At 45.8% G+C, this 27216-nt stretch overlaps 1 protein-coding gene across 1 annotated transcript in view; it reads left to right on the plus strand.

Annotated features, from left to right (window-relative positions):
* Positions 1 to 27216, plus strand: part of CFAP47 (cilia and flagella associated protein 47) — a 1083264-nt gene that overhangs the window by 468726 nt on the left and 587322 nt on the right. Inside the window, 2 exon segments of the mRNA XM_030202357.1 lie at positions 8464 to 8552; positions 24989 to 25069. Of these exon segments, the coding sequence (XP_030058217.1) occupies positions 8464 to 8552; positions 24989 to 25069 (170 nt within the window).

Raw genomic sequence — 27216 nt, forward strand, 5'->3', positions numbered from 1 at the left:
AAAGGGGAATGATTATGGAATGAGGATTCTCATCAAAAAGTGCTACACTTTATTAACTTTGGACTGAGAGCAGGATATCACCACAATGAGAACAGCACAGCATATTGTCCAAAGATAAGTAGGAATGCTTTTGAACTTTAATTGCTTACAATTTTAAGAACAAGTTTCTGTATAACATTCATTATTTAATCAACACAGGCAGGGATGCACAATAATACTATGATGATGGATTGGTGATATTACAATTGCTGAAGACTCCGGTCTGTGTAATGCACCAAAAACTGAGCACTGATCACAATTACTGAGTTCGATTCCCACTTCAGGCACAGGCAGCTCCTTGTGACTCTGGGCAAGTCACTTAATCCTCCATTGCCCCATGTAAGCCGCATTGAGCCTGCCATGAGTGGGAAAGCGCAGGGTACAAATGTAACAAAAATAAAATAGATACTATTGGAGATTCTACATGGAATGTTGCTGCTATTGGAGATTCTACATGGAATGTTGCTACTATTTTCTACATGGAATGTTGCTATTCCACTAGCAACATTCCATGTAGAAGGCTGCGCAGGCTTCTGTTTCTGTGAGTCTGACGTCCTGCACGTACGTGCAGGACGTCAGACTCACAGAAGCAGAAGCCTGCGCGGCCACATTGGTGATCTGCAAGGGCCAACTTCTACATGGAATATTGCTAGTGGAATAGCAACATTCCATGTAGAATCTCAAATAGTAGCAACAGTGGAGGAGTGGCCTAGTGGTTAGGGTGGTGGACTTTGGTCCTGAGTTCGATTCCCACTTCAGGCACAGGCAGCTCCTTGTGACTCTGGGCAAGTCACTTAACCCTCCATTGCCCCATGTAAGCCGCATTGAGCCTGCCATGAGTGGGAAAGCGCAGGGTACAAATGTAACAAAAATAAAATAGATACTATTGGAGATTCTACATGGAATGTTGCTGCTATTGGAGATTCTACATGGAATGTTGCTACTATTTTCTACATGGAATGTTGCTATTCCACTAGCAACATTCCATGTAGAAGGCTGCGCAGGCTTCTGTTTCTGTGAGTCTGACGTCCTGCACGTACGTGCAGGACGTCAGACTCACAGAAGCAGAAGCCTGCGCGGCCACATTGGTGATCTGCAAGGGCCAACTTCTACATGGAATATTGCTAGTGGAATAGCAACATTCCATGTAGAATCTCAAATAGTAGCAACAGTGGAGGAGTGGCCTAGTGGTTAGGGTGGTGGACTTTGGTCCTGAGTTCGATTCCCACTTCAGGCACAGGCAGCTCCTTGTGACTCTGGGCAAGTCACTTAACCCTCCATTGCCCCATGTAAGCCGCATTGAGCCTGCCATGAGTGGGAAAGCGCAGGGTACAAATGTAACAAAAATAAAATAGATACTATTGGAGATTCTACATGGAATGTTGCTGCTATTGGAGATTCTACATGGAATGTTGCTACTATTTTCTACATGGAATGTTGCTATTCCACTAGCAACATTCCATGTAGAAGGCTGCGCAGGCTTCTGTTTCTGTGAGTCTGACGTCCTGCACGTACGTGCAGGACGTCAGACTCACAGAAGCAGAAGCCTGCGCGGCCACATTGGTGATCTGCAAGGGCCAACTTCTACATGGAATATTGCTAGTGGAATAGCAACATTCCATGTAGAATCTCAAATAGTAGCAACAGTGGAGGAGTGGCCTAGTGGTTAGGGTGGTGGACTTTGGTCCTGAGTTCGATTCCCACTTCAGGCACAGGCAGCTCCTTGTGACTCTGGGCAAGTCACTTAACCCTCCATTGCCCCATGTAAGCCGCATTGAGCCTGCCATGAGTGGGAAAGCGCAGGGTACAAATGTAACAAAAATAAAATAGATACTATTGGAGATTCTACATGGAATGTTGCTGCTATTGGAGATTCTACATGGAATGTTGCTACTATTTTCTACATGGAATGTTGCTATTCCACTAGCAACATTCCATGTAGAAGGCTGCGCAGGCTTCTGTTTCTGTGAGTCTGACGTCCTGCACGTACGTGCAGGACGTCAGACTCACAGAAGCAGAAGCCTGCGCGGCCACATTGGTGATCTGCAAGGGCCAACTTCTACATGGAATATTGCTAGTGGAATAGCAACATTCCATGTAGAATCTCAAATAGTAGCAACAGTGGAGGAGTGGCCTAGTGGTTAGGGTGGTGGACTTTGGTCCTGAGTTCGATTCCCACTTCAGGCACAGGCAGCTCCTTGTGACTCTGGGCAAGTCACTTAACCCTCCATTGCCCCATGTAAGCCGCATTGAGCCTGCCATGAGTGGGAAAGCGCAGGGTACAAATGTAACAAAAATAAAATAGATACTATTGGAGATTCTACATGGAATGTTGCTATTCCACTAGCAACATTCCATGTAGAATCTCCAATAGTAACAACAGTGGAGGAGTGGCCTAGTGGTTGAGGTGGTGGACTTTGGTCCTGAGGAACTGAGTTTGATTCCCACTTCAGGCACAGGCAGCTCCTTGTGACTCTGGGCAAGTCACTTAACCCTCCATTGCCCCATGTAAGCCGCATTGAGCCTGCCATGAGTGGGAAAGCGCAGGGTACAAATGTAACAAAAATAAAATAGATACTATTGGAGATTCTACATGGAATGTTGCTACTATTGGAGATTCTACATGGAATGTTGCTATTCCACTAACAACATTCCATGTAGAAGGCTGCGCAGGCTTCTGTTTCTGTGAGTCTGACGTCCTGCACGTACGTGCAGGACGTCGGACTCGCAGGGGCAGAGGCCTGCGCAGCCACATGGTTAGGGTGGTAGACTTTGGTCCTGGGGAACTAAGGAACTGAGTTCTATTCCCACTTCAGGCACAGGCAGCTCCTTGTGACTCTGGGCAAGTCACTTAACCCTCCCTTGCCCCATGTAAGCCGCATTGAGCCTGCCATGAGTGGGAAAGCGCAGGGTACAAATGTAACAAAAAATAAAAAAATAAATAAATTATAATTTATATTTGATATTTGAAGTTTATAAGCTTTTTCTGTTAATTGTTTATGAAAATTATAGAGGTTTCTGTATTGTGTCCACAATCAGTTCAAATTGAATGTCAAGAAGTGCAGAGTGATGCACTTGGGGTGCAGAAACCCAAAAGAGAGATACCGAAAAGGAGGGGAGAAATTAGTAAGCTCGACTCAAGAGAAAGACCTTGGGGTGTTGGTGTCCGAGGATCTGAAGGTGAAGAAACAATGTGACAAGGCGATGGCTGTGGCCAGAAGGATGCTAGGCTGCATAGAGAGGGGTATAACCAGCAGAAGAAAGGAGATGCTCCTCTACAAGTCATTGGTGAGGCCCCACTTCAAGTATTGTGTTCAGTTTTGGAGGCCGTATCTTGCTAAAGATGTAAAAAGACTGGAAGCGGTGCAAAGAAAAGCTACGAAAATGGTATGGGATTTGCATTGCAAACCGTACGAGGAGAGACTTGCTGACCTGAACATGTATACCTTGGAGGAAAGGAGAAACAGGGATGACATGATACAGACGTTCAAATATTTGAAAGGTATTAATCCACAAACAAAACTTTTCCGGTGATGGGAAGGTGGTAGAACTAGAGGACATGAATTGAAGTTGAAGGGGGGCAGATTCAGGAGTAATTTCAGGAAGTATTTTTTCACGGAAAGGGTGGTAGATACATGGAATGCCCTCCCACCGGAGTTGGTGTAGAGGAAAACAGTAATGGAATTCAAACATGCTTGGGATAAACACAAAGGAATCCTGTTTAGAAGGAATGGATCTGTGGAATCTTAGTGGAGATTGGGTGGCAACACCGGTTGGGAAGCTAAACCAGTGCTGGGCAGACTTCTACGGTCTATGCCCTGATCGTGACTGAATAGATAGGGATGGGCTGGAGTGTAAATTTTAAGGGGCTTTGACGTTAGCTTCAGAACTTTTAGTACAGGAACAGTGCTGGGCAGACGTATATGGTCTGTGCCCTGAGAATGGCAAGGACAAATCTAACTTGGGTATACATATAAAGTATCACATACTATGTAAAATGAGTTTATCTTGCTGGGCAGACTGGATGGACCGTACAGGTCTTTATCTGCCGTCATTTACTATGTAACTATGTTTTTTACAAATGGCTCCACATTTGGCAGAACCTTTCTTTAAAATACCATCCGAACTGAGCATGTCCTGAACTGGACATCTCAACATTCTTCGTAAAATGGACCTATAAATATTCGCTTTTTTTAGACAATGTTTTTCACTCAATGAATATTAGTGGCTCACCAGCTATATTGCGTGACATGGCCGGTTGGTGTCAGTAGTCGTTGGCTGACCGGCTAGGTTTAGCGGCCAGATAGACCTGCATAAATTGCAGGTCTGTCTTTGGCCGTTATAGCTTGGCCGGTCAGCTGATGAGTATCGGCTTAACCAGCTATATGCATAGCGGCCAAAAACCCCTGGAAATTCAGTGCTAGTCACCGGGTACAGCCCACAATTGAATTTCTGGGTTCGTCACAAGAAGCAGCCCAGCTAACTCCTGCAGTCTAAATATTGGCCCCATGATGTCTGCTGGTGGGGTTGGAGGTTACAGGGAACCTTCAGATTTATTTGATGGGATTATTCGTTGATATAGAACTAGTGGAAACTGATGTTGGAGTGGCTATAAGGTCAGTTCCCAGAGAGATGGGGGTGGTCTTACTTAATGCTAACACTCAAAGGCTGAAGGGCTCAAGGGGTAAATTACTTAGATGCGGGGGGGGGGGGGGGGGGGGAGGGGTCATTGCTGCCAAAGTAGCTCCAGCAGACACACTGGAAACAGCTTATTTATTTCACTCAAGAAGTTTTTCCTGCACTGCTTTCAGTGGAAGAACTCTAGGTTTAACAGCCCTGAACACACATCAAATTATAGCACTATAAAATGTGTGGGTATTTATTAGGGTGGAGTGCTTTGCTGTCTCAGTGTGAATCTGAGGTTATCGGGGACATCGGAGGATATAGAGAATTGGAGGAAAAACTGTTTTGTTTTAAGAGGGTGGAGTGGGGAATTCCTTTTGCAGAAGTTCAAAGTGAACGCAAATTAAGATAAAAGCAGTGTGTCTTGCGTTTTTTTTTTTTAAACCTCATTCCTCTATGTAGCATGTCCCATATACAACCACTATGGAACATCTGCAAAATGACCACTGTGTTCATCCACCTGCTTTCTTTAGCCATAAAGAAGATACATGACCCATGAAATGTGAAGAGGATTTCTCTAACTGGGAGTGTGCATGCACATAATAGCACCATTTGTACATTTAAGGGCAGATTGTGTATATGGCATGTAAAATGTAGGCATGTTGGAATAACACGCCTAGTGCTATTCTATAAACTCCATCTACAGTAATGCACTATTGTAGGCTGGGGAAATGCGTATACGGTTAAGCATGGCTGTTAATGCCACTGAAAACCTGGTGTAAAATGCCTGCACCTAAATGTATGTGCATTCCCTCAAATTCTGTAACAAGTGTAAATGTGATTGATACCCCCTTTTCAGCTACGCGTGTCAAAATTTACATGCACCTCTTTCTACAATATGCCTTAAACCTGGACATCTGCGACACAACTTAACCAAAGATCGTAACGGACATATCTTCTTTCCTCTTTAAGTTCTCCCCAATTGTCTTGACCTTACATGTATCTCACTGTACATAATATCACCTTGATATTAATCGCAACTTGTATTTGTTCATACCGAAATCGGTTAACGCCGATTACAGTTCCATGTAAGCCACATTGAGCCTGCAAAAAGGTGGGAAAATGTGGGAGGGTGGGGGTATGCATGGGGACATCAAAGCATTTCATTGATATTCAAACAGGATGGGTGTTGGTAGGTGAGAGGAGGGTAATAAACAGAGAAATAAACAGAGAAATACAACTTTATGGTTTATAATGGGCTAGAAAACCCAGATCCTTATTAAGTCCTGTCTGTTGGGTGTCAAAATATTCAATTAAATTTCTGGAGGAAACATCCATAAATGACTATTAGCCAGACAGACTTTGGGGAAAGGCCAGGAGGGAACAGTAAGGAACTGAGCATTCATTACAATCTGTTACGTACTTCCAAGTAGCCTGGAGTAGCCATTGTTGGAAATGGACTTTCAGGCTTTTGCTCTGCTCTACCATGGCATTAAAAAAATGTTTTTGTGATTAAATCAAAACATATATGCCTAGGGTGTGGCAGGATCAGTAGTGTGCTGGAGCAGGCTCTCACAGACTCGCAAGAGCCGGTTGTTAAGTTTTTAAGAATTTTGGGAGCCGGTTTTTAAAGTAGGCCCCTCCATGGCTACTTGAACAACTGGCTTCCAAAATGTGGGCTTGGGCCCCCTGCTGAATTCTCTTTTACTTTGCTGGTGGGGATGCTGAGCCCTGCCAGCCAAGTAAATAGACTACTGCTGCTCCCAGCTCCTTGTTTCCAGCTCTGGGCAGCAGGCTGGGACTTCTCCAGCATGTGTGAGAAGTTTCAGCATGCTGCTCAAAGCAAGACGTCGGGAGTGGTGGCAGTCCATTTATTGGCTGCCAGCAAAGGTATGACTAGCGTGCCTGCACGAAGGGAGGGAGGAGAGAGAGGCAAGTGTTGCTCCCCCCCCCTCCACCCGGCCACCCCTGGCCCAACTGCAGAGCTGGCTACGTCCGGAGAAAGAGCCTGTTGTTAAAAATTTACCAGCACACCCCTGGGCAGGATATATGGCTACAGAGAAAGTACATAAGTACATAAGTAGTGCCATACTGGGAAAGACCAAAGGTCCATCTAGCCCAGCATCCTGTCACCGACAGTGGCCAATCCAGGTCAAGGGCACCTGGAACGCTCCCCAAACGTAAAAACATTCCAGACAAGTTATACCTAAAAATGCGGAATTTTTCCAAGTCCATTTAATAGCGGTCTATGGACTTGTCCTTTAGGAATCTATCTAACCCCTTTTTAAACTCCGTCAAGCTAACCGCCCGTACCACGTTCTCCGGCAACGAATTCCAGAGTCTAATTACACGTTGGGTGAAGAAAAATTTTCTCCGATTCGTTTTAAATTTACCACACTGTAGCTTCAACTCATGCCCTCTAGTCCTATTATTTTTGGATAGCGTGAACAGTCGCTTCACATCCACCCGATCCATTCCACTCATTATTTTATACACTTCTATCATATCTCCCCTCAGCCGTCTCTTCTCCAAGCTGAAAAGCCCTAGCCTTCTCAGCCTCTCTTCATAGGAAAGTCGTCCCATCCCCACTATCATTTTCGTCGCCCTTCGCTGTACCTTTTCCAATTCTACTATATCTTTTTTGAGATACGGAGACCAGTACTGAACACAATACTCCAGGTGCGGTCGCACCATGGAGCGATACAACGGCATTATAACATCCGCACACCTGGACTCCATACCCTTCCTAATAACACCCAACATTCTATTCGCTTTCCTAGCCGCAGCAGCACACTGAGCAGAAGGTTTCAGCGTATCATCGACGACGACACCCAGATCCCTTTCTTGATCCGTAACTCCTAACGCGGAACCTTGCAAGACGTAGCTATAATTCGGGTTCCTCTTACCCACATGCATCACTTTGCACTTGTCAACATTGAACTTCATCTGCCACTTGCACGCCCATTCTCCCAGTCTCGCAAGGTCCTCCTGTAATCGTGCACATTCCTCCTGCGACTTGACGACCCTGAATAATTTTGTGTCATCGGCGAATTTAATTACCTCACTAGTTATTCCCATCTCTAGGTCATTTATAAATACATTAAAAAGCAACGGACCCAGCACAGACCCCTGCGGGACCCCACTAACTACCCTCCTCCACTGAGAATACTGGCCACGCAATCCTACTCTCTGCTTCCTATCTTTCAACCAGTTCTTAATCCATAATAATACCCTACCTCCGATTCCATGACTCTGCAATTTCTTCAGGAGTCTTTCGTGCGGCACTTTGTCAAACGCCTTCTGAAAATCCAGATATACAATATCAACCGGCTCCCCATTGTCCACATGTTTGCTTACCCCCTCAAAAAAATGCATTAGATTGGTGAGGCAAGACTTCCCTTCACTAAATCCGTGCTGACTTTGTCTCATCAGTCCATGTTTTTGTATATGCTCTGCAATTTTATTCTTAATAATAGCCTCCACCATCTTGCCCGGCACCGACGTCAGACTCACCGGTCTATAATTTCCCGGATCTCCTCTGGAACCCTTCTTAAAAATCGGAGTAACATTGGCTACCCTCCAGTCTTCCGGTACTACACTCGATTTACTCAAAGTACACCCAACAGTGGAAGTACAAAGAAGCACTAAGGGCCGTTCAAAAAACGTGGGATAACCTAGAGTCCTTTATTAATAGAGGACTCTTGACTATCCCACACTGGCCATTGGTGCTTCTTTGTACTTCCAGGATATATGGCTATACATTTTTCCACACTTTTATAATGCCCATATTTTCTTTTTTAGGGGACAGTAAAATGTGAATCACCCTGCTACGAACTGAAAGAAATTAACCTATCTGTGAGCAATCCGTTTAACTCTGAGGGAGAGTTCAGGTAAGAGTTGTATCCCTGTTACAGGTCATGTAAAGGTTTGATCTGGGCATGCGCAGAACAGTCAATCACTAAGCTTGGCTGCTCTGTGCATGCTCGTTCAGTGTGTGCTACACATGGCTTTCATGCACACATACAAGCTGCATGTATGAACGCCTTGTGTAGGGTTTATTGTTTTTCAAAATGGCTGTGGGGAGATGTCGAGCAGCAAGTCTGTGGAGGGCAAAACACAGATCGTGGAAAGGATTGCTTGGGGCCGTGCTTCTAGAGCTAGTAGGAGTGTCGGCAGATGGGCGCTGACCGGGAGCTCTCCCCCCTCAGGGAATGCTGTTGGCATGGCGGCCAGCTCAGGCGCTCACTCTGGACTGGCTGTTCTTTCTGCTTCATGGCTCTGGTCACTGGACTAGCTGTTCTTCCTGCTTCCAGCTGGGTATAAACTTGCAACTCGTCTGTCTCCAGCTGGCCTGCCCACCTGTCTCTCCTGCTCTCAGGAGCTGCTCCTGCCACTGCTTCTGCTGCACAGGCTGCCGTGGGATGTCAGGCTCTGGCCCGACTCTCAGCCTTTCCCACCTGCCTGTCATGGGTGGCTGTACCGAAGCTGTCATGCTACAGCTTTTCCAGACTGCCCATTAAATTTCAGTTGGTAAAGGTAATTTGGCATTTCTGTGCATCGCTCCTAAACAGCTGTGCATCCCTCGGAATGCACATTTGAATACTGATATGCTTATTTTGTTTGTTGCATTTGTATCCCACATTTTCCCACCTATTTGCTGGCTCAATGTGGCTTACAATGTATCGTTATGGCATTCGCCATACCAGATTAGATAACAGTTGGTATTACATAGAGAACAAGGCTGACATAGTAAGATTAAGCGAACAGATATGAGAGGAAAACAATTCCAAGTATAGGTAAAGTGGAGAAGTGTTACATTTACAGTTATTGATCATTGTGGTATGACTTGTTGAAGTAGTAGGTCTTCAGAGATTTACAAAAGTTGGTTAGTTCGTGAATAGTTCTTAGGTTAAGTGGCAATGCATTCCATTGCTGCGTGCTCAGGTAGGAAAATCTTGACACATGCGTTAGTCTGTATTTTAGACCTTTACAGCAGGGGAAGTGAAGATTCAGGAATGTGCGGGATGATCTTTTAGCGTTTCTGGGGGGCAGGTCTACTAGGTCTAACATGTAGGCTGGGGCATCTCCGTGAATGATTTTATGAATGAGAGTGCATACCTTGAACGCAATACGTTCTTTGAGTGGAAGCCAGTGTAGCTTTTCTCTTAGGGGTTTTGCGCTTTCATATTTTGTTTTTCCAAATATAAGTCTGGCTGCAGTATTCTGGGCCGTTTGAAGTTTCTTGATGATTTGCTCTTTACAACCAGCATAGAGTGCATTGCAGTAGTCTAGGTGACTCAGCACCATTGACTGTACTAGGTTGCGAAAGATGGTCCTTGGGAAGAAAGGTCTTACTCTTTTAAGTTTCCACATTGAGTGGAACATCTTCTTGGTTGTATTTTTCACATGACTTTCAAGAGTATGATTTCGATCAATGGTAACTCCAAGAATTTTCAGGGTGTCTGAAACGGGAAGGGACAGGTTTGGTGTGTTTATTGTGGTGAATTTGCTAGTGTTATGTTGTGAGGTGAGTATAAGACATTGTGTTTTTTCTGCGTTAAGTTTCAGCTGAAATGCGTCCGCCCATGAGTGCATAATATGGAAGCTTTGGTTGATGTCGTTAGTGATTTCCTTTAAATCATGTTTGAACGGGATGTAGATTGTTACGTCAACTGCGTATATGTATGGATTGAGATTTTGGTTGGATAATAACCTGGCCAAGGTTGTCATCATTAAGTTGAAGAGGGTTGGCGAGAGGGGAGATCCTTGAGGGACTCCACAATCAGGTATCCATAGGGCTGATGTAGTCGAGTTTGATATCACTTGGAGGCATATTTTCAAAGCACTTTGGGAGGCTAAGTTCCATAGGTTTCTATGGAACTTTGGGAGGCTAAGTGCTTTGAAAATGAGCCTCTTGGTATGATCTTGTGGTGAGGAAGCCTTTAAACCAATTCCGTTACCTCCAACTCCGAACTATTCTAGGATGTATAATAATATTCCATTATCAACCATGTCGAAAGCACTGGACATGTCGAATTGTAGAAGTATGTTGTTTCCTGTTGCTATAGCTTGTTTAAATTTAGTCAGGAGAGTAACTAGTACTGTTTCGGTGCTGTGGTTAGACCGAAAACCTGATTGGGAGTCGTGTGTCAGGTTCTCAGGTTCAGAGCCCGCGGGGCCGGGCTCTGGAGCAAACATGAGCCCTTGGGCTGCTGACGAGGAGTGACAGCAGCAGGCAAAACCCACCAATCAACGCTGGGCAAGCACACCGGCACCGGCAGGGACTGCAGGCACCGCCCAGCAACCGGAACACACGGACTGGAATCCCCCGGACTGGAGGACACCGAACTGGAACACACACTGGACTGGAGCACACTGGACTGGTCCGCACAGCTTCACCTGCGCTTGGCCACTACCCCCCCCCCCCCCCCAAGGGTTGAGCCCTTGGGTTCGAGTGGCCGGCAGAACTTACCGGATACTGGATGACACAGGGACCAGGACTGGAAACAGAAGTACTCCTAAACCTAAACTGATCTAAGTGCTCCCAAGCCCTAACCCAGCAGGAGTGTTCCTAACAGAAAACTGACAAAAGGACTACCTAAGCCCTATACTAAACAGGAGCTCCTAAGCCCTGCTCAACAAAGGGACTTCCTAAGCCCTAAACTAACAGAGCAGGGAACTAAATACACAAGCTAACACAGGTGCTACTAAGCACCAAGCTACAAGCAGTGCTCTACAACTCTAAACTAACTAAGGTGCTCCTAAGCACCAAACAACCAAAAGAGCTCCTAGCACTAAAAGGGAAGACAGGGGAGCCACAAGGAAAAAGCAGGGAAGCTAATACATAAGCCAAAAGTGCTTCTAAAGCACCAAACACCAACAGCAAACTCTGCAATGCTCCCAATAGCACAAACACCAGAAGTACTTCTATCAGCAACAGAGCTTCCAAAGCCCTACACACAGCAATGCTTCCAAAACCAAGAGGGAAAAGCAGGGCAACCATAAGGGAAAAGCAGGAAAGCTAAACACACAAACACCAGTGCACACTGCACTAACACTAACCTGGACCTTAGCAAAAGCAAGCAGGGAAACTAGACACAAAGTCAGAAGTGCACACTGCACCACCCTACCTAAAGCAAACACAACCGTTGCAAAGCTCTGAAGGAAACAACACCACTTCCTTATCAAGGCCCTCCCTGATGATGTCACACTCCCTAGACCTAGGCAAAAGCACACTGACCCAGAGAGGCCCAACCCACACCAATGCAACACCGTGAAGCACTTGAAACCAGTACACCCAAAGAGAGGTAGAGCTAACTCAGTCCACCCATACAGCTGTAGTAAAGTAAAACAATTAACCCCATGCTGCTGGAAGCTGCCAGCACAGAGAGACAGAGCCAGCTCAGAAAGGTTAGACAAAAGAAACAGAAGCCAGCTAAGAAGCTGACCCCCAGGAAAGAGGTAAGTTTGAGAGGGGTTCTGACCCCAATCATAACAAGTAGAGGCTGAAGATCTTTTATTGAAAATTTATTTAAGTAGTTGGTGAGTTGTTTGGTCACCATCCCTTCCGTTAGTTTGGTTATCAGAGGAATGGATGCTACTGGGCGGTAGTTGGTTAGGTCACTTGTACTTTTCTTAGCATCGTTGGGTATAGGAGTGAGTAGGATATTTCCTTTATTCTTTGGGAAGAATCCATTTTGTAGCATATAGTTCAAGTGCTTCATGAGGTTTGATATGAATTGTTGAGGAGCAAATTTTATAAGGTTGTTGGGGCATATGTCTAACTTGCAATATGACTTGGCGAATCTTTTAAGGGTTTGGAAGATGTTATCGTCCGATAATGTGTCGAAGTTGGTCCAGGTTCTGTCAGCTGGGTGTTCACCAGGGGTTGGGTCTAGGCAGTCGAGGAGTTTTACATAGTCGGTGGTATTGACAGGTTTCGTGAGTCGTAACTTTACAATTTTCTCTTTGAAGTATTTCGCAAGATTGTCAGCTGCTGGTGTGTCTGTGCTGTTAGAAGTCACCGGTGTAGTATCTAGTAATTTGTTCACGAGTTGGAAGAGTTTATGTGTATCCTTGTAGTCTGATCCGATTTTAGTTTTTTAATATGATCTTTTAGTTTGTTTAATGGTGTATTTGTATTTTCTTTGAAGTTGCTTCCAAGCGTTGAGTGCGGAGTCGTCTTTCTTTTTATTCCATGCTCGTTCTAACCTTCTAACTTGTGTTTTTAGTTTTTTCAGTTCTTCGTTGAACCATGATATTGAGTTCTTTCTGTGTGAGGTTCTGGTTTGGAATGGTGCTATGTTGTCTAGTATGCTTCTGCATCTATTGTCCCATTCTTGAAGAAATTGGTTTGAATCTGTCAGTGCAGTCCATTCATTATTGTAGAATTGTTCCCAGAATGTTAACGGATCTATTTTGCCTCTCGTGGTATAGGTTGTTCGTTCTTGTTTATGGTGTGAAACTTTCATTCGCCATTGAAGGGGAAGGTTTGCTTTGTAGTGGTCGGACCATGGTGTAGCTGCCCACTTTGTATCTATTAGTACAAGATTTGAGTCAGGGGAGAATTTGTGTGTAATAATGTCTAGTGTGTGTCCTTTGATATGGGTTGGCTGCATATTTGGCCAATGAAGATTCCATAGTTGGAGGAAGTCTTTACATTCACGCGTGTTTAATGAGTTAAGATCTTCAAGGTGCAGGTTGATATCCCCTATTATAAGAAGATTGGAGGTAGAAACACATGTGTTCGCTATAAAGTCCATAAAGTGTGTTTGGCAATCCTGCCAGTTACCTGGTGGTCTGTTAAGGTGTTCCTGCAGGGTTAGATGATTGATTCTAACTGAGGCAATTTCAAGTTGGGGAAGAATGGATTTGGCTATGGTTGTGATAGTGAACTGGAATCTGTATATTATAGCTATTCCTCCTCTGTCATGTCTGTGGTCGTGACCCCTCTCAGACTCACCTTATTTCCGGCGGTCAGCTTCTGAGCTGGCTTCTGTCTGGTCTTCCTGAGTTAGTTCTGTCTCTGTGTGCTGGCTGCTTCCAGCATGGCTCTAATTACTCCACTATACTGCACCTGTGTGTGTTAAGCCTCTCTGTGCTTCAGTATGCTTTCTGCCTGTGTTTTGGTTTGTGTTCCTCTTGCCCTCTGGTGGCCAGACCTGGTGGCTGCATTGGATTGTCTGTGTGCTGTTTCCCGTTCCAGACTTCAGCCCAGTCCAGTCCGGATCTTCCGGCTTGCCAGACTTGCTTGACTTCTTTGAGCCTGCACAGCACCCGTAGCTGCCTTGTGATTGCTGCAGCTGAATCTCAGCTGCTGCTGGGCTTATTAGCCATTTGGTAACTGTCTGCTTTGCCTTTGCATCGCCTAAGGCCCTGGTATGTTGGGGTGCTGGTGCACTTCTGCCTAGTCCAGTTATAGTCTGTAATTCTTGCCTGATTCTAGTTTAGTCTTTGTGTAGCTTTGTGTTCTGTATTGCTTGGTTACTGTATTGTTTCTTTCCCAGTCTTGTTTCTTGTTTGTATGTCTTTGTCTAGTTCTTGGTTGCCTGTGTTTCTTGTTCAGTGGCTGCCTGGCAGCTTTTAGTCCTGTCCCTTATCTATCAGTGTTTGTTCCCTGTTTCAGTGGCTGCTTGCAGCTTCCAGTTCCTGCCCTGTTCGGCAAGTCCTGCCGGCCACCTGCACCCAGGGGCTCAACTCCTGGGGAAGGGTGGCCAGATTCAGGTGAAGCCTAGCCATCCCTTTCAGAGTTCGGTCTTATTCCTGTGTGGGGTGGTTTTTCCTGCCACTGCCCCTCCTCGGCAGTGGCCCAAGGGCTCACGATCCTAGTTCCTGCTTTTGGAAAACCTGACAGAATGCAAAGGAGATGAGCTCGGCAAGATCACCCTACCTGCTGGGCCTCCAGCTTAGAACTTCTGCTCTTGTTTCCCTTGTGAAGTTCGGTTCTGGCTTTATTATTGTTCCTGATCTTCTCATGACACTTGAGAAATATCGGAGAAAACTTTTGTCTGATCCACTTTTGAAGAAGCGGCCTGAAGCTTCAGCGGAGAGGAAGCGTATCCAGCAGCTTGGGCTCGTGGAAAACCCTGTTTCGGCCATTGATCCTAGGATCCTGTTCTGGGAATATCGTCACCTACTTGTCTCCGACCCCGCTCTGTGGGATACTCAGGAAGTTGCCATCCACAGAAAGCGTAATGCGAATCCCGAGGTCTAGGCGTACCATCAGTCCATCCTGAGGGACGCTCTCAGCCGAATTGTTCCAGTCCAAGCCAAGTTCCAGCTCCAGTCAAGCCGCTGAGCCCATGCTAAGTTCCACTTCCAGCCAAGCTCTGATTCCTGTCCGAGCAGCGCTTCTAACCGAGCCTCCAATCCCAGTTCAAGTGGTGCTTCCACTCAAGCCTCGGAGTCCAGTCCGAGTGACGCTTCTAACCGAGCCTCCGATTCCAGTCCGGATGGTGCTTCGAACCAAGCCTCCAATCCCAGGTCAAGTGGCGCTTCCACTCAAGCCTCTGAGTCCAGTTCAAGTGGTGCTTTTAACTGAGCCTTCGATTCCTGTTCAAGTGGCACTTCTAGCCGAGCCTTTGCTGAGTTTGAGTGCCAGCCAAGATGATGCTGAGTCCACTCCGAGTTTGAAGTCCAGCCAAGATGATGCTGAGTCCACTCCGAGTTTGAGTGCCAGCCAAGATGATGCTGAGTTCACTCCGAGTTTGAGTTCCAGCCAAGATGATGCTGAGTCCAAGTCGTTCCAGTCCAGCTAACCATGGTCCAGTTTTGAAGTTCCTCCATAGGTTTCACCATTGTTACCCATGGAAACCTGAAAGCTCCCTTGGGGACACTGGAGCCTTGAGGGGGAGGTACTGCCACATCTGTACTCGTGACCCCTCTCAGACTCACCTTATTTCCGGTAGTCAGCTTCTGAGCTGGCTTCTGTCTGTTCTTCCTGAGTTAGTTCTGTCTCTGTGTGCTGGCTGCTTCCAGCATGGCTCTGATTACTCCACTATACTGCACCTGTGTGTGTTAAGCCTCTCTGGGCTGCAGTATGCTTTCTGCCTGTGTTTTGGTTTGTGTTCCTCTTGCCCTCTGGTGGCCAGACCTGGTGGCTGCATTGGATTGTCTGTGTGCTGTTTCCCATTCCAGACTTCAGCCCAGTCCAGTCCGGATCTTCCGGCCTGCCAGACTTGCTTGTCTTGTTTGAGCCTGCACAGCACCCGTAGCTGCCTTGTGATTTCTGCAGTGACTCTCAGCTGCTGCTGGGCTTATTAGCCATTTGGAAACTGTCTGCTTTGCCTTTGCATCGCCTAAGGCCCTGGTATGTTGGGGTGCTGGCCAGCCCGCCAGCCTGCCCATTTGTCTAGAAATCTGGAGAAACGGGCAGATTGCTAGCCTCCCCTCCCCTTACTTACTACTGCCCTGGTGGTCTAGTGACCTCTTCCACCTTTGGGGCAGGAAAGCGCTGCCCTGCATGCATCCTTCCTGTTTGTGATCTCGGCACCAATTCAAAATGGCCGCCAAGTTGAAGTCTCGTGAGGTCACTTCAACTCTCAGTGGCCATTTTGAATCGGTGCCGAGATCATGAACAGGAAGGATGCATGCAGGGCAATGCTCTGGGCAGGAAAGAGGGGGCTCTTTCCTGCCTCGAAGAGGTCACTAGACAACCAGGGCAATAGTAAGGTAAGGGGAGAGGGAGTGACGGGGTGTGGGACAGGGGGGAGGGGAAAATGTGATAGGGGGTGGGGTGTGAAAGTGGTTGGGACGGGGCGTGAAAGGGGCCGGGGCATGTGTCCTTTTTGGGGGACAAAATATGGTAACCCTAACTAACTGCATTCTATATATGGCACCTAAATCTAGGCGCCGCTGATAGAATGCGCTTAGTTGGCATTGATTTCTGTGCCAATCGATTTGGTTAATGTTCCGCTTGTTCCTATTCAAAAATACTGTGCTAGACGCAGTGTTGAGACTGTTGCTACAGATGAAAAAATAACCGGTGTGCTATGATGGTACATGTTAACGGCTCCTGAAGATGCCAGTGGCGAAACACAAGATATGTGTAGAGCTGTTTGTAGCGGTATGAGAGACGGAAGCAGAAAACAGTGCATCAGATTGATCTTTTATACTTCCGAGGAACAGTCGATACATTAACAATGGATAGAATGGATGTATGAACATTACAATATCAAGAATCACAGATCTTAACATCATAAGGATTCGTGGTTATTAAAGAGCTATAAGGATTTTAAAAGGATTTGGATGGACACAGCCGTGATCAATACAGAGAGCACAATGGAAGGAATGGTTGAATATTAGGAATATTTGGTCGAAGCAATATCGACTGGGTATTCGAATGGTTTGGCAATAGTGCTGATAAGTATATGTACATGTAATTTGTAAGAATGAAGCTATGGAGTAATGCACGTAAATTTATAAAAAATAAAACAAAATCTATTCTTAGTGTGTATTGGCCAATTTTTTAGGCGCCATATATAGAATCTTCCCCTTAGCGGCAATTTTAAGTCCTCTAAAACGGGGCCCTTTTACTAAGCCGTAGAACAGCTACCTCATGGGTAGCATGTGCCAGATCAGCCCTACCACCGAGGTAGTGCGAGAGCCCGGCACTAGTTCCGAAGTTGGCGTGTGCAGTTTCCCGCGGTAGAAAATAATTTTCTATTTTCTGCCGTGTGGGGCGTTCCCGGCAGTAATTAGCAACACAGCCACGTTACTGTTCTTTGCCCGATTACAGCATGAATAGTGCGCGAGCCCTTACTGCCTGCTAAATAGGTGGCAGTAAGGGCTCAGTCAGTAAATAGCCGCGTTCTTATTTTAGTAATTGCACACGGCCATCTACTGCCGTTTAAAAAAAAAGGCCTTTTCCTCATTGCACACCAATTTTGTGCTGCAGAACCTGTGCAGGCCACTTTTTGCCGCAGCTTAGTAAAAGCGCCCCAAAGTTAAGACAACAAAACAGATGAATATCAGTTGATGCCTGTTTAACTTCCGGGTTGGTGGACATAGTCGGTTGTTTAATGCTGGAGGCCGCACATGACCCAGCATTGAATATCCGGGAGTTAGCTCCCCTATGGCTGGAAGCGGCTTATTATGCCTATATTTGTTCTAAGAAAAATTGCTAATGAAATCAGATAATGCTGCTTTGAAAAGACAATTGCACACGATGACTTCTCATATGTTCACAAGTAGAGTAGCTATGATCATGATGAATAAGGATGATCTTACCCTCCACTTCCCCAGATGCCAAGGACTGAAATACAAAACCACGTGGAGGCGCATTTTCGAATGGGGACGGCCATCTCTAAGGACGTCCCCCCGAAGGGGTGGGGCATCCCGTATTATCGAAACAAGATGGGCGTCCATCTTTTGTTTCTATAATACAGTCGGGGACGCCCAAATCTCAACATTTAGGTCGACCTAAGAGATGGTCGACCCAAATGTTGAGATGGTCGACCTTAGAGATGGACGACCTCGGTTTTCGCCGATAATGGAAACCGAGGACGCTCATCTCAATAATGTCCAAATGTAAGCCCTTTGGTCATGGGAGGAGCCAGAATTCGTAGTGCACTGGTCCCCCTTACATGCCAGGATACCAACCGGGCACCCTAGGGGGCACTGCAGTGGACGTCACAAATTGATCCCAGGTGCATAGCTCCCTTACCTTTGGTGCTGAGCCCCCCAACCCCCCCCAACCCCCCCAACCCCACTCCCCACAACTGTACACCACTACCATACCCACTAAAAACTGCTCCAGGGACCTGCATACTGCTGTGATGGAGCTGGGTATGACATTTGAGGCTGACATAGAGGCTGGAAAAAATGTTTTTATTTTTTTTTAGGTGAGAGGGGGTTGGTGACCACTGGGGGAGTAAGGGGAGGTCATCCCCCATTCCCTCTGGTGGTCATCTAGCCAGTTCAGGCACCTTTTCGAGCCTTGGTCGTGAAAAAAATTGGACCAAGTAAAGTCGTCCAAATGCTCATCAGGGACGCCCTTCTTTTTTCCATTATTGGCCGAGGATGCCCATCTCTTAACCACGCCCCCGACCTGCCTTCGGTACACTGCCGACATGCCCCCGTGAACTTTGGTTGGCCCCACGACGGAAAGCAGTTGACGCCCAAAATCGGCTTTCAATTATGCCGATCCTGAGAGAAGGACGCCCATCTCCCGATTTGTGTCAGAAGATGGGCGTCCTTCTCTTTCGATTATGCCGCTGGTAGTCTGCAACAAATTCTGGAACTCTCGACCTAAAGACCTCAAATCCATGAACAACTAGCTACAATTTAGAACTTTCCTCCCTGACAAACTCACTTAGTCAAAAAGTCAATCGACCAACACTCCACAATCATGATCTTAAACTGATCGGAGCTTGGCTTTGTTGCCCTACACAGTTCTATAACATGTAACCTGCTTCCCTTAAATAATCTGTAAGCCACATTGAACCTACCACCAGGTGGGAAAATGTGGGGAACAAATGAGGTAAATAAATAAAATAAATTGAATTGACACCCAGAGTTAGTATTAAAACTGCAGCTTTTATTCATTAGAGTTCATGAACCTTTGCTTGAATTTTCTATTTGGCTGTCGCCCAATAGAAATTCCAGCGAGAAAGAAACCAAATTAATTAATAAGTTTTCTTTCTCTTTTCAGCCTGTTTTCACCTCTTGGCTAGATTACATAATTGTAATATTTATGCAAGATGAGGAATACACTTTAGTGGTTCACATCCTCATCGGTTAGTTTAAATTTGTGTTTTGCATATGCTGTTGAAGTGTTTGGAACTTTTCCCAAAGCTGTAAATATTTGAAGCTAACACAATTTATGTCTGACAGAGCTGTGAACGGAGGTTCATGAATTTCTTCATACTATCTAGTGATCTAAATGCAGACACACACAGTTTTGTTTTTAAAAATACGACAGACTGCTTTTCTGTAGCACAATTTTGTAACATTATTCACTTGGTAGTGTCTCCAAATGGGCTACCATTGCACATACCATGACAGGAATGAACCTCACACCTTAAACAGGGTATGTTGGATTTGGTCTTAGTCTATTAACTAATGCTTTTCTTAATACTTGCAATATGTCAAAATGTTTCCAATTGAGACAATTTCTGTATTTTTTGTCACATTTTCTTGATGTCTGGTTGCATCTCTGGGTACTTGATAATCTTCTCTGTCTCTCAGACATATTATTTGGTACTTATACTTCTGTTAACAATGCTTTTCTTGTGTTTTTCTCATTTACCATTTTATTTATTTATTTACTTACTACATTTATTTCTCACCTTTATCCAAGGCGGGTAACAATGGTCACATACAGAGTCTTAAACAATAGTCACATACATAGATTTAAATCGGTAGCAGTTGCAATCATATGACGAAGAAACACGGTCAGTAAACTGGCTATAACTGAAATGAAGAAATTTAAAAAAAAAAGAGAGGAAAAAGAAAAAACTGAAAGAGTTGTACAGATAAGTCATCATGTGGCTGAAAAAACCTTTACAAACAGGTGCGTTTTTAGCAACCGTTTGAATTATTGAGTATCTTCAGATGATCTCAGGTATCCAGGTAGAGCGTTCCACAAGGACGGAGCAGTAATAGAGAAGACCCGTAGTTTTGTCTGTACACAGTTATATGACTTTGCGGTGGGGGGGGGTAAACAGAGCTGATGTGATGTCTCGGATCTCAGTGCTCGATTCGGTTTATGTGATTTCAGGATAGTGCGAAAATAGACTGTGAGTGTTCCTAATATACACTGATGTGTCAATACAAGAGTCTAGAATTGAACTCCGTACGTTACAGGAAGCCAGTGTAGTTTTTTTCAAATGTTGGAGTGATTTGTTTGGACTTTGATATTTCAGTGATCAATGGCGCAGCTGCGTTTTGGATGACCTGTAGAGCTTGAATTCGGGATGATGGTATACCCAGAAATAGGGAGTTACAGTAATCGATTTTTGTCAGTACCAAGCTTTGTACGATCATCCGAGTGTGACCATATCTTTCAACTTGCTCAAGTTTTTTAGTATTGGGCACTTTCCTGGAGGAAAAGTCCATAGTCTGCTATTGAGATAGACATGGGGGGAGCCACTGCTTGTCCCTGGGATCAGCAGGATTAATCTTGTTGGTCTTTGGGATTCTGGAATCTTGCTACTCTTCGTGGGATTCTGAATGGAGTCTTGCTACCCTTTGGAATTCTGGAATCTTTCTTCTCTTTGTGGTATTCTGCATGGAATCTTGCTACTCTTTGAGATTCTGGAATCTTGCTACTCTTTGTGGGATTCTGCCAGGTACTTGTGACCTGGATCGGCCACTGTCGGAAGCTGGATACTGGACTAGATGGACCATCAGTCTGACCCAGTATGACTACTCTTATGCTCTTGTTTTTATCAGTTGGAATGACAATGTCCCAGGTGATCACAACTTCTTCATAGAAATATAGAAACACTAGGAAAAAAAGGCCCGTTTCTGACACAAATGAAACGGGCGCTAGCAAGGTTTTCCTCGGAGTGTGTGTGTTTTACAGAGTGTGTTTGAGAGTGAGTGTGTGATAGAGAGAGAGTGAATGTGTGAGGTGTGTGACAGAGAGAGTGAGACTGTGTGCGAGAGTGTGTGTGAGAATGAGAGTGTGTGCCAGGGCCCCCCTCCCTCCCTCCCAGTTTCAGGGTCCGCCTGGCCCCCCTCAAAGTGCCAAGGTCTGACCTCTCTCTCACCCACCCAGTTCCAGGATCGTTGCCCCCCTCTCCCCCTCCCTCCCAGTTCAAGGGTAATTGCTTCCCCTCTCCCCCCCCCCTCCTCCAGCCACTCTGCGATGTTTAAGTGAAAAATTAGGGAGCTGTGAGTGTGTGTGTGAGAATGAGAGTGTGTGCCAGGGGCCCCCTCCCTCCCATCCTCCCAGTTTCAGGGTCCGCCCGCCCCCCCCTCCAAATTCCATGGTCCGCCCTCCCTCCCACCCAGTTCCAGGGTCGTTGCCCCCCTCTCCCCCTCCCTCCCAGTTTCAGGGTCCGCCTGTCCCCCCTCCAAGTTCTAGGATCCGCCCTCCCTCCCTCCCACCCACCCAGTTCCATGGTCGTTGCCCCCCCTCTCCCTCCCTCCCTCCCAGTTCCAGGGCAGCCATCCTGCGATGTTTAATTGAAAAATTAGGGAGCTGTGCAGTGTAACAAAACGCACCTGCAACGTTGTGAAGCTGACTTGAACCTCGAATTCACCACCAAACCTTCTCCTCCTCTTCATCCTTTAACCCACTCTCTCAACCAACCAACCCAGGCCTCCTTCTCCTCTTTTCCTCATATCACCGAAGAGGAAACCACCCATCTCCTCTCCTCCTCGAAATCCACCTGTTCCTCAGACCCCATCCCCACCAACTTACTTAATACCATCTCTCCTACTATCACCCCCCCCCCCCCCCCCCCACCATCTGTCATATCCTCAACCTCTCCACTGCAACTGTCCCGGACACCTTCAAGCATGCTGTGGTCACACCACTCCTCAAAAAACCATCACTTGACCCTACCTGTCCCTCCAACTACCACCCCATTTCCCTCCTACCCTTCCTCTCCAAGATACTTGAATGCACCGTTCACAGCCGCTGCCTTGATTTTCTCTCCTCTCATGCCATCCTCGATCCGCTTCAATCCGGCTTTCACCCCATACATTAGACAGAAACGGCACTATCTAAAGTCTGCAATGACCTGTTCCTTGCCAAATCCAAAGGTCACTACTCCATCCTCATCCTCCTCGACCTATCTGCAGCTTTTGACACTGTCAATCACAACCTACTTCTTAACACACTGTCCTCTTTTGGGTTCCAGGGCTCTGTCCTCTCATGGTTCTCCTCTTATCTCTCCCATCGTACCTTCAGAGTACACTCTCATGGTTCGTCCTCCACCCCTATCCCGCTCTGTTGGAGTTCCTCAGGGATCTGTCCTTGGACCCCTTCTTTTTTCAATCTACACCTCTTCCCTTGGCTCCCTGATCTCATCTCATGGTTTCCACTATCATCTTTATGCTGACGACACCCAGCTTTATCTCTCCACACCAGACATCACTGCGGAAACCCAGGCCAAAGTATCGGCCTGCTTATCTGACATTGCTGCCTGGATGTCCAACCGCCACCTGAAACTGAACATGGTCAAGACCGAACTTATTGTCTTCCCACCCAAGCCCACTTCTCCTCTCCCTTCACTCTCTATTTCAGTTGATAACACCCTCATCATCCCCGTCTCATCTGCCCGCAACCTCGGTGTCATCTTCGACTCCTCCCTCTCCTTCTCTGCGCATATCCAGCAGATAGCCAAGACCTGTTGCTTCTTCCTCTATAACATTAGCAAAATTCGCCCCTTCCTCTCTGAGCACACCACCCGAACTCTCATCCACTCTCTCATTACCTCTCGCCTTGACTACTGCAACCCACTCCTCACCGGCCTCCCACTTAGCCATCTATCCCCCCTTCAGTCCGTTCAGAACTCTGCTGCACGTCTTATCTTCCGCCTAAACTGATATACTCATATCACCCCTCTCCTCAAGTCACTTCACTGGCTTCCAATCAGATACTGCATACAGTTCAAGCTTCTCCTACTCACCTACAAATGCACTCGATCTGCAGCCCCTCCTTACCTCTCTACCCTCATCTCCCCTTACGTCCCTACCCGTAACCTCCGCTCTCAAGACAAATCCCTCCTTTCATTACCCTTCTCACCACCGCCAACTCCAGGCTCCGCCCTTTCTGCCTCGCCCCACCCCATGCTTGGAACAAACTCCCTGAGCCCATACGCCGGGCCCCCTCCCTACCCATCTTCAAATCATTGCTCAAAGCCCACCTCTTCAATGTCGCTTTCGGCACCTAATCACAACACTTCTACTCAGGAAATCTAGACTACCCCAACTTGACATTTCGTCCTTAGATTGTAAGCTCTTCTGAGCAGGGACCGTCCTTAATTACTAATTTGTACAGCGCTGCGTAACCCTAGTAGCGCTCTAGAAATGTTAAGTAGTAGTAGTAGTAGTAGTGACTTCGTGGCTTCATTGAAGTGAAGGATTAGTAAGGTTCGTCAGATTCGTGAGTCTGTAACCATCTCTCAGCCCCGCCCTCGCGCCTCTGATAGGTCCGCCACCCTCGACATCAAAATGTGATGACGTCGACTGCGGCGGACCTATCAGAGGCGCGAGGGCTCTTGACCCGCCTCCCGCTGAGGTCTGGCTACACTCCTGATTCTTAGACAGGGCTTCCTGGATAACATCAAGGGCCTCATCTTGCATAATGTTTATTTTTATTTATTTATTGGGATTTATTAACCGCTTTTATGAAGAGATTTACCTAAGACAGTGTACAGCAGGAACAGTTTACTATAAAACTTACAATTTTGTTAACAGCATCACAATAGTAAAATAATCAAGAATAAACATAATTACAATAAATGAGATAAACTTGAAAGCAGTAAATTGAAACCAAATATAATTACCGTGAAACAGTATCAAAAATATACACATTTAACAGCACTGTAATTCCAGTATCAGAGATATTATACAATGTTAGCATAATGCTAATGGTATATAGAGAATCCACATCCAAAGTGGCTAAAATACAGTTTTTATCTAGCTCAATTTTGTCCAAGAGATTAATCATATCAGAAGAATCTCTTACATAAGAAGGTATTAATGGGACAAGTGGTCTCAAAAATTTGTCATTATACAGATAGGTTCCAATATGGATCAATTCCCAGATATTATTGCTCTGCTGATCAATGCAGAAACACCCACTCTCCATCCCCAAGACACACCCCTTCCTAGAAACATATTTTTTTTAGGGCATGGTTTGCAGTGTTGCCAGGTGGGTGGTTTTACCGCCCAATTGGGCAGTTTTCCGCGACCCGCCGTGGAAAATTTTTGCCCGCGGCGGGTTGCAGTTTTTTGGGCTTCTTTTGGGTCTTTTGGGCGGTTTTTAAAGCGGTTTTTTCGGCCGCGGGGGGCGGGGTTAGTGACATTTTGGGCGGGGTTAGTGACGTGGGCGGGGCCGATGACGGGGGAGGCGGGGGCCGATGACGGGGAGGCGGGGTTGATGACGGGGAGGCGGGGTTGATGATGGCGGGGGCGGGGTTGATGACGCGGGGGTGGGGGTATCAGGGGCGGGGTTTGACTTTGGGCGGGTTTTGGGCTGGATTTGGGCTCGTTTGGGTGGGAAAAAATTTTTCCACCTGGCAACCCTGATGGTTTGCATGTGCACATTCAGAACTTGCCGCGGGATGCATGAGCGCATCCCATGGTAAGACCTTTATGTTTCCTCTGGCACTTGATTAGTATGTAATGATTCTTACTATTTTTCTTTCAGGGTTCTTTTGATTGAATCCACAAGTCGTTTGGCTAATCCTGTAGAACTTGAACAAATTATTAAACAAAAGCAAAAGGACACGTCCAGGTAGATTTTCAAATGAAAAATTGTTGGAATGTGTCAAATAAGTTACTGTATGGAGCAGTCAAGAGCTCAATGGCAGTGTCATGCAAAATGTTCCCGATCTGGTCTTCTGCTGTCCAGGGTTGGCTCTGATCGTGGGTGCTCTGGAGGAGGAGGCAGGGAGTGATGTTCATTGCTCAAGGATGACAATCTGCTTTGCAAATACTGTGATCTAACTGTTGTGATCTCATTGTTGTGTTTCTAACTGGTTTATGAAGGGTTACCCTATGGCTCCAGAAAAAGGAGGACAGATTGAGCCAGTCTGGGTTTTACTTCCATTGCTTTCAATGGAAGCAAAACCCGGACTGGACCAATGTGTCCTCCTTTTTCTGGAGCCATATGGTATCTGATTGTTGTGTTTCTAACTGGTTTATTGATATCTGTAAATTTGAAAACTAGATTTTCAGATTTCAAAACTGCCAGGAAGTATTAGAAATCTCTTTCTTTTACTTGTGTGCTGAGCAGTTCCCTTCTCCCAACCACCTGGTTTTGCAGACATTTTAAACACTTAGGTGTGGTGATTTCTGTATTCTGTGGAGTTCCTGAGCAGCCTGCAGCTCTTTGCTTGTCTGCTGCCTGAAGGAAACTCAAACAGGTAAGAATTGTGCTGGCTTTCCCTACCCTACAGCTGTGGGTTCTGCACATTTCTGGTGCATTTCTTAACCTTGTCTCCCCTTGTCCCAAACAGCTGTGTAGAATAGTGGCACAGTCCTAGAGAGCAAACACATTGCACAGTTTTTTTTTTTCTGGGGAGTAGTCAATTTTGAAACCCCCACCCTCCCACCCTGTCAGACTGTCAAAGTAATGCTTTGATGTTTGTCTTATATATACTATCTGCTACCACATTTGCTTATTTCTGATCTGAGGAAGAAGGGCAACCTTCGAAAGCTAATCAAGAAATGTATTAAGTTATGTCCAATAAAAAAGGTATCATCTTATTTTCTTTTCCATGTTTTATTTTGTTTGATTTCTATAGATTCTACATGGAATGTTGCTATTCCACTAGCAACATTCCATGTAGAAGTCGGCCCTTGCGGATCACCAATGTGGCCGCGCAGGCTTCTGCTTCTGTGAGTCTGACGTCCTGCACGTACGTGCAGGACGTCAGACTCACAGAAACAGAAGCCTGCGCAGCCTTCTGCATGGAATGTTGCTAGTGGAATAGCAACATTCCATGTAGAATCTCCAATAGTAGCAACATTCCATGTAGAATCTCCAATAGTATCTATTTTATTTTTGTTACATTTGTACCCTGCACTTTCCCACTCATGGCAGGCTCAATGCGGCTTACATGGGGCAATGGAGGGTTAAGTGACTTGCCCAGAGTCACAAGGAGCTGCCTGTGCCTGAAGTGGGAATCGAACTCAGTTCCTCAGTTCCCCAGGACCAAAGTCCACCACCCTAACCACTAGGCCACTCCTCCACTGTTGCTACTATTTGAGATTCTACATGGAATGTTGCTATTCCACTAGAAGTCGGCCCTTGCAGATCAGCAATGTGGCTGCGCAGGCTTCTGCTTCTGTGAGTCTGACGTCCTGCACGTACGTGCAGGACGTCAGACTCACAGAAACAGAAGCCTGCGCAGCCTTCTACATGGAATGTTGCTACTGGAATAGCAACATTCCATGTAGAATCTCCAATAGTAGCAACATTCCATGTAGAATCTCCAATAGTGGCAACATTCCATCTAGAATCTCCAATGGTATCTATTTTACTGTCATAGTAATGCTTGAATGTTTTCACTTATATACACTGTCAGCTAGCACATTTGCTTATTTCCGATCTGACGAAGAAGGGCAACCTTCGAAAGCTAATCAAGAAATGTATTAAGTTATGTCCAATAAAAAGGTATCATCATATTTTCTTTTCCATGTTTTATTTTGTTTGATTCCTATTGATAAACAAATAGGAGAAAGTTTTCCTTTACTCAGCGTGTAGTTGGACTCTGGAACTTGTTGCCAGAGAATGTAGTGGCAGCAGCTGGCCTTACGGAGTTTAAGGGGGGTTTGGACAGATTCCTGAAGGAAAAGTCCATTGAACATTATTTAAAAAAAAGGGAAAAAATTATTATTATTTTTTTCATTTATATATATATATATATATAT

Source organism: Microcaecilia unicolor, chromosome 4 (assembly GCF_901765095.1).
Source record: "Microcaecilia unicolor chromosome 4, aMicUni1.1, whole genome shotgun sequence".
Classification (NCBI taxonomy): domain Eukaryota; kingdom Metazoa; phylum Chordata; class Amphibia; order Gymnophiona; family Siphonopidae; genus Microcaecilia; species Microcaecilia unicolor.